Consider the following 7,936-nt stretch of genomic DNA (forward strand, 5'->3'; position numbering starts at 1 on the left):
CGGAGGGGGCGGCGGGGCGCGGGCCGACAGACGCCTGTGGGACACGGTGGTCTGCCGGCGGCGGAGACGGGCCCCGCGCTGGGGCCGCCGCCGGGAGCGCCGGCCGAGAGAGACGGGCGCGGGTGGAGCAGGGCCTCCCTCGGGGGGGCGGCCGCCCCCCGCGTCCTCGCGGAGGAGGCAGCAGGGGGTAAACACGACAACGCTGATGGGAGAACGTTCGTGCTGAGGCGTCACTGAGCTGGCGTCAGGTTTTTTTTGTTTGTTTTTTTTTTAGTGTAGAAAGTTTAATGCTTCCTCAAAGCGAGGAGCAGCTAACCACCTACTGAAGTGTGGGGTTGCGGAATTAAACAACTGAGATTTAGCTTTTCAGATGCCTCTTTGCGCCTTTGTTGTATCTGTTTACAGGAAACGCCGCTAAAAGAAACTGGGAGGTGTGTACACACGTTTCCAGTAAGTAGAGTGCCAGCACTGGGCGCCCGCAGCCGTGCGAGAAATACTTGGTTGAACAAGAGGATTGCAGGCTCTTGCCCAACAACCTGTGGTTCTTGTCTCTGTCTTAATTCCTCACACCCTTTCCTCTTTTTGCCGCTTCATTTTAAAGCGAAGCATGCCCTTCTACAGTGATAAAAGGCAGTTCCACGATACATCATAGAATCCTCTGTGTCACTAGTCTTCCTTTGCTGAAAAAAGAAATAACTGACTGTTGCCACAGGAAGCAAAATAATACATGTTGTGAATCCCTGAGGAGAGCTGCTATAGGAGGTCACAAAATAAAGCCCCAGTTCTCAGAAGCATGCTTCACAAATACGGATCATGCTATGTGACTTACACGCTTATCAGGCAAAAGTGTCTGAAGTTTCCCGTAAAGGTAGGTGGTAGCAAAACAAATGTTTGTATCAGTAAATAATAATTTTATTTTGAAGGCATTTCAATGAGAATTTAAGTATCAGGGCATGCTGGTAGTTCTAGCATCTTTTAGGTTAATTTATGTATGTTTAGATGTATTTATTGAAAATGAAATCTAGAATGGCCCTAAGGATCTCTCTCTGCTTTTCAGTGGAGCTTGTGGAAGAGTAAGGGCAGTGTCTTAGGAGGAATCACGATAGATGCAGCTCAATAGCTGGAGATTGTTTTTCCCCATGATGGATGGTAATTTTGACTGTAAAGTGGATCTTACACTGTCAGTTTTGCAGATTCTGTACAAGGCCATGCATGTTTTAGAACTGCGTGTTAATCACTATTGTAATGTAAAGTTACTGCTTCGGGATGAAATTAACATTGTAAGTGTGTAAATATGTATGTCTGTCTATTGGGATAGAAGGATGTATTCATTTCCTAAGTTCCTAAATTACTTTCTTGAATTTAGCGCTTGCCTTTTCTAATTTTCTTTCTCTTTCACTTTTCAGTAATTAATTTCACTTGTATTTTCTCACTATGGTAATATTGCAAATGGTTTTGGAATAAATGAGCAATAGAGATTGAACACTTCTACTCACCTCAGATTTCACTGAAGTTTGTTATTACTCTGAATGTCATCATCTTCCTAATGGGTTTCAGAAAAGATACTTGCCTTTTAATAAATAGATAAATATAAAGCAAAGATGGAAGGAAACAACTGCATTTGGCTACTTTTAACAAAACGTAGAAGTATGCATAACATTTGAGGAATATATTCGTCTTCTTCCAGTGATTGCACTGGTAAATCTGAGTGGTAAATATGAGGGCTAATGGCATGCAATTAATGGTAATATGCTTATTTTGCTGTTTAACATATGCTTTATCTATCTTTATAGTATGTAGGTAGAACTGGAGAACTCAAACTATGCCAGTGGCCATCTCATACTGTCACTTAATTGAAGAGACACTGTCAAATAAGAGTCTCTAATTTACGGCAGTTATTACGTGTTAACCAAATGTATGTCTGGTTCTGTAATCATTAGAGTAATAGGTAGATTATATTCAAGCAGTTAAACTGTTATATTCCCAAACAGGAATGAATGTTTGGTAAAAGCAATGTCTTGCCTTAGGATTTTATCTCATCCTGAGGATGGATAGCAAAATCTTTCCAGCTAAGAGCAGACAATGGTGAGGTTTTTATGTAACAACATTATAAGGTGTCATTTGGAAACTAGCTGTGAATACTATTGTCTGTATTGACAGAAATGGAGAAAGAATCATAGAGTACGACCATAAGGCTCATCAACATAACAGCAGAGAACATGAATTGTCCATATTGTCGCTTACTACCTGTCCTATCTTTCCCTTTGGTTTTTGGATGACCTCTTTTCACTTGAAGCTGAGAAATGAAATATGATGTACAGAATAAGCTTTAAAGTGAAAAAGTCATTTTTAAGATTATTTCCTCTGCTTCCAGAATAATTGAAATGTTAAATCATGAATGTGTTACGGTATGCTAACCCAGAAAGGTAGTTTGTAGTGTGACAGTTCTGTATTTAGAGTTCAGCTAAGATTGAATTTCTGACCAACATTACACAGAAATAAAGAGAGTCTGGTTTATGTCTTTGCCAGGACAACAACCCAAGTGTTTGGGCATTCAGTATGGAAGTTGCTGCTCTGTTTTAATTAAAAAAAAGACCCCACCCACTGTTTCCATGTCCAGTATTTAACCCCATCACAACACTGCTGGAGCAGGAGGGAGAGATTATTTTTCCATTCCCATTAAATGGAAATTAAAATAAGACAAACAGCACTTTTATAAACCAGCCATGATAAGAATTTGACAACTAAATTGGTAAAGCAAAAGGGAAAAAAAAAAAAATAGACTTAGACCATTATTAAGTTCAGAGAGGAAGATGTTTGAATTTCAGTGTAAAACTTGCTCAAAAGAAGTACTTATTTTCATATTAATTTGATGAAGACAGAAAGTTCTTAAAAAGATTTTTTTTTCCCTGCTTAATCTATTGTAAAGCATGAAAACACGTAGTTCAATAATAATTAAATAATGGGGAAATTACGGTAATGTTGTGTGTGGAAAATACATCTGGAGGAAAGCAAATGTCATTTCATAAGCTGTCAGTAGATGGCACAAACATTTATATAAAAAGTTTGGGCATTCTTAAGTGTTGTTACACAGTAGGATAAAGTTTTCTTTTTGTCTTTTCCCGAGTACATTTTCTGCTTTTTCAGAGAGCATGGATTTCTGGTGAGAGACTTTTAATTTTATAGATTTTGTGGTTGCTAGTTAGCTAAAACTTTTATATTCTGCATCTTATGTGAAAATGCACCATGTTTTCTATAGAACGTTATTAGCAAGTGTATGATGTACTTTCAAGCGTATGGGTAAGAAGTGAGACTAAAGTTGCTTATGTTCAGTAGATTTATCCAAAGAAACTGGCTAAATAGCAGTCTCTGTATTAGCATGACACCCGTAGTTAAGGGGGTCACAGTGATTTAATGGAAATAGTTTTTCTACAGTTCAGGAGTGGGTCTAACTTGATGATATGTTTCATCCATGTGAAAGATGTATTTTTAACATTTGAGTTTTGTATTATGCCGATAACTTGCAAAGCACGTGCCTTAATACTGAACCATCAGAGCTCAATGCATTCTGTACATTTCTTATATGAAAGTTTAGTCAGTTTATACTGAGTTTATATTGGAAAAACTCTTAAAACCTCAATTTTTATCTCTTCTCTCGCTCTTTAAACAACAGGACAATTTCTTGCTATGATCTTGGTTTGCTTACCCTACTGGATTCCTTCTCTGCTTTTATCTTGATAATGATCTTTTTGTCAAGTTTGAAGACTTGAGGATACTTTCAAATTAAAAGGGATATGACTGTAAAGGATAACTTCCCCAGTGTTAGCCCCCAAATCATGGGTCATGTGTTATAACAGCTGTTAATTTTGTTGCTTCATAGGATATTCTAAAGAAAGTTTGAAGGTACTTGTAAATAATTTGACTGAATGCCAGGATATAGGAAGGAGAAAGAAAATTAAGCACATGTGGAAGAATTGTATCCTTCTTTCACCTAGTCCCTGGATATTGATGAAATTTTGTCCTAAGAAGAAATAACGACTTGAAGGTAGATTTTTTTCAGATTTCTCTTGAAGCTACATATTTTGTTTGATTATATACACATTAGTAGTATTGCCCAAACAATCGGAAGAACAGGATAGAGGATGCTGATTATCTTTTGTTCTCTGCACATGCCCAAATGCCTTTTGAGGGCTGTGATGGTAAAACTGCGTATAATTTTTCCAAATGAAAATCTTGAAAAAGGCTGGAAAAGTTTTGCCATATTGCCCCATTATTTCTGGATGATTTCCAAGCCTAGTTTCATGCATTCTTTACAAAAGGAGAACTCAGTGGACTGTTTTTTGTTGTACTGTTGAGATTTCATAATATAGGTTGTGTTAGATCAAGAGAATGTATGTTTTAGACACAGTAATATAATTCTAAGAAAGCGTGTGGAATAGTTAATGGTACAGAGGATGTAGTCCTCAAGGTTGTAGCTTTAGTCCAACAAGTGACAGCTATTACTGTCTCATTGTAGAGTCACCAGGAGTCATTGTAGAGGCACTAGAAATATAAACTCACAGTTCAGCCATTTCAATATCAAGGGAAAGTTGAAAGCTACTGCAGTCATGAATAAGCACTATGGAAGGCTTCAGACACCAACTACGATTTAAAAGTAACGGGAGGAAGAGGGGAAGAATGTTCTGAGGAAACAAGAAGAATTCAGAAATCTGGAAAACAACTTTAAATCACGATTTACACATATAAAAATGTTAGCGAAGTTCTTCCCAGTTCCTTTTTCAGATAGGCGGTCTAATGGATTTATGCAATATCTAAAAGGAGATTTAAGACAGTTTTCACAATGGCTGACTTAAACAAAGGGAGGCTGGCTACCCTAAACTCCTACATTCAGAGAGGAAAAGTGTCCTCCATTAGGGAAAATCAAAGAAAAGCCATGGTTATGATTTTTCTGTAAATTGTGTTTAAATAAGCCTGTCTTTCACAGAGACATTTGAGGTCGGTGTCCTTAGATCAGGGCTAGATTTTGTGTACAGAGGTTCTACAACTGGTTCTTTTTTGTGTAGCATGAAAAAATTTTCAGTGTGTGTTTGGCGTCCTCTGTGTACACCTAACAAATCAGACATGGGGACATCCCACTTTCAGAGTCTAAGTTCAGGAGATGCTCAGGCCCAGACAAGAAGCGAACTCTTCTGTGGACTTTCCCATAGCATAAATATAGAACATCCTATCCCCCTTCCTGGTCTCCCCAGTTAAAATAAGCCCTAATGACCAATCTCAGCTACCTAAAGACATTCAGATTTTGATTCACTCTCTTGAACCTCCACCCTATGTTTCAGTCCAGGTTTTATAGTCACAAGTCCATTTAAAAAAATGTGTCTGAGTCTAGTTCATATCCTTCAAGAGAGAATCTGAGGAGAGGATGACCATACTGACCTCAAATATTGTACTTTCTGATCAAAGTGTATTATACAGTTGTGGGAAGCCTTCATAATACATTGAATCACAGCAGTAATTCTGTAAGTAAGCAGCAAATTTTAGTCACCTATGAAATAAAACTTGTTTTGTAAGAAACAGACCCATTATATATTAAGTACAGCATATTTACCAAATAGAAATTTCAGTGGTGTTCTCTTAATAAAGAGTGCCTCTCCTGAATGATAATAGGTGCCTTCGTTGCTTTTTGAGTCAAAGAGAGAGATGAGAAATTGGAACCTTAAAAAGATCAATCTCTGTGATGGCTCCTGCATAGCCACTTAATGACATGATCTGGGTTTTGTTTTTGTTTCTTTATTTTGCTACAGGATTAGAACAAAGGTGGACAGATAAGAGAAGTATTGAGCATCTCCAAGGAAACAGAAACCAGTATGACAGAAAATATGAGATCTCTCAGAAACTTTTTTCTTTACAAGTGTCTGTTTGCATTAACTTTTTGGAACTGTGTCAGCCTGTCTGTGGAAAATGAACTCTTCACGTCTGTTTCTAACGAAGATGGTTCTGACAAAATAATCAAGAGCCTGCCACTCCTCTATACAAATAGTCATCAGTCCAAAGCTAATTTTGACTGGGTTTTGATACAAAATACTACAGAAAGCCTATCGTTGTCAGAAATCACAAATGACAATGTAAAAAAATTAGTAGCATTATTATCTAATTTCAGACAAGGCTCCAGGTTACAAAATCTGACACTGACAAATGTGTCAGTTGACTGGAATGCTCTTATTGAAATTTTTCAGACTGTATGGCACTCATCCATTGAATACTTCAATGTTAACAATGTAACACAATTGTCGGACATCAAAAGCTATGACTTTGACTATTCAGGTACGTCTATGAAAGCAGTCACAATGAAGAAAGTTTCAATCACAGCTCTGTACTTCTCACAGAATGACCTGTACGAAATATTTGCAGACATGAATATTGCAGCCTTGACAATAACTGAATCAGAGATGATACATATGCTGTGTCCTTCGTCTGACAGTCCCTTTAGATACTTAAATTTTTTAAACAACGATTTAACAGATCTGCTTTTTCAAAAATGTGACAAATTAATTCAACTGGAGACATTAATCTTGCAGAGGAATAAATTTGAGAGCCTTTCCAAGGTAAGCTTCATGACTAGCCGTATGAAATCACTGAAATACCTGGACATCAGCAGCAACTTGCTGAGTCACGATGGAGCTGATGTGCAATGCCAGTGGGCTGAGTCTCTGACAGAGTTGGACCTGTCCTCAAATCAGTTGATGGATGCCGTGTTTGAGTGCTTGCCAGTCAACGTCAAAAAACTCAACCTCCAAAACAATCACATCACCAGCGTCCCCAAGGGAATGGCTGAGCTGAAATCCTTGAAAGAGCTGAACCTGGCATCGAACAGCCTGGCCGACCTGCCGGGGTGCAGTGGCTTTACGTCGCTGGAGTTCCTGAACGTAGAGATGAATTTGATCCTCACCCCATCTGCCGCCTTCTTCCAGAGCTGCCCACGGGTCAGGGAGCTACAAGCCGGGCACAACCCGTTCGAGTGTTCCTGTGAACTGCAAGACTTTATCCGTCTGGAGAGGCAGTCTGGGGGGAAGCTGTTTGGCTGGCCAGTGGCGTATGTGTGCGAGTACCCGGAATACTTGCAAGGAACGCAGCTGAAGGACTTCCACCTGACTGAACTGGCTTGCAACACGGTGCTCTTGCTGGTGACAGCTCTGCTGCTGACGCTGGTGCTGGTGGCTGTTGTGGCCTTTCTGTGCATCTACTTGGATGTGCCGTGGTACGTGCGGATGACGTGGCAGTGGACGCAGACAAAGCGGAGGGCTTGGCACAGCCACCCCGAAGAGCAGGAGACCGTTCTGCAGTTTCACGCGTTCATTTCCTACAGCGAGCACGATTCGTTGTGGGTGAAGAACGAGCTGATCCCGAACCTGGAGAAGGGGGAGGGCTGTGTACAACTGTGCCAGCACGCGAGGAACTTTATCCCCGGCAAGAGCATTGTGGAGAACATCATTAACTGCATTGAGAAGAGCTACAAGTCGATCTTCGTGTTGTCTCCCAACTTTGTGCAGAGCGAGTGGTGTCACTATGAGCTGTACTTTGCCCATCACAAATTATTCAGCGAGAATTCCAACAGCTTAATCCTCATTTTACTGGAGCCGATCCCTCCGTACATTATCCCTGCCAGGTATCACAAGCTGAAGGCTCTCATGGCAAAGCGAACCTACCTGGAGTGGCCGAAGGAGAGGAGCAAGCATCCCCTTTTCTGGGCTAACCTGAGGGCAGCTATTAGCATTAATCTGCTAATGGCTGATGGGAAGCGGTGTGGGGAAACAGATTAAGAATCTTTCTAATGGAGTTTCTTCCATTTTTTCTTGGTGAAGCAATAAATGCTTTATGATTTCCATTGGTTGTCAATGTATTTAACTTTTTGTTACAGAACCTTGTTTCTACATAGTTT

General features: G+C 39.8%; 1 protein-coding gene across 4 annotated transcripts; it reads left to right on the plus strand.

Moving 5' to 3' along the window:
• The first annotated feature begins 5 nt into the window (after positions 1–5).
• On the plus strand, positions 6–7,882 carry LOC128138777 (toll-like receptor 1). Of its 4 annotated transcripts, none has more exons than XM_052780253.1 (4): positions 6–187; positions 602–868; positions 3,881–4,045; positions 5,802–7,882. In XM_052780253.1, the coding sequence occupies exon 4, from the start codon at positions 5,865–5,867 to the stop codon at positions 7,815–7,817; it is 1,953 nt and encodes a 650-aa protein (XP_052636213.1). In that variant the 5' UTR covers positions 6–187; positions 602–868; positions 3,881–4,045; positions 5,802–5,864; the 3' UTR covers positions 7,818–7,882. The 4 variants fall into 4 exon arrangements, with proteins under 4 accessions (XP_052636213.1, XP_052636214.1, XP_052636212.1 ...); XM_052780254.1 differs by lacking the exon at positions 6–187 and adding an exon at positions 1,058–1,149 and having other exon boundaries at positions 259–868; XM_052780252.1 differs by lacking the exon at positions 6–187 and having other exon boundaries at positions 259–868.
• The last annotated feature ends 54 nt before the right edge of the window (positions 7,883–7,936 follow it).

This window comes from Harpia harpyja, chromosome 2 (genome assembly GCF_026419915.1).
Source record: "Harpia harpyja isolate bHarHar1 chromosome 2, bHarHar1 primary haplotype, whole genome shotgun sequence".
Classification (NCBI taxonomy): domain Eukaryota; kingdom Metazoa; phylum Chordata; class Aves; order Accipitriformes; family Accipitridae; genus Harpia; species Harpia harpyja.

Excerpts from the sequence above, each read along its gene's own strand:
- LOC128138777 (XM_052780253.1), top strand. The coding sequence starts at position 5,865 with ATGACAGAAAATATGAGATCTCTCAGAAACTTTTTTCTTTACAAGTGT.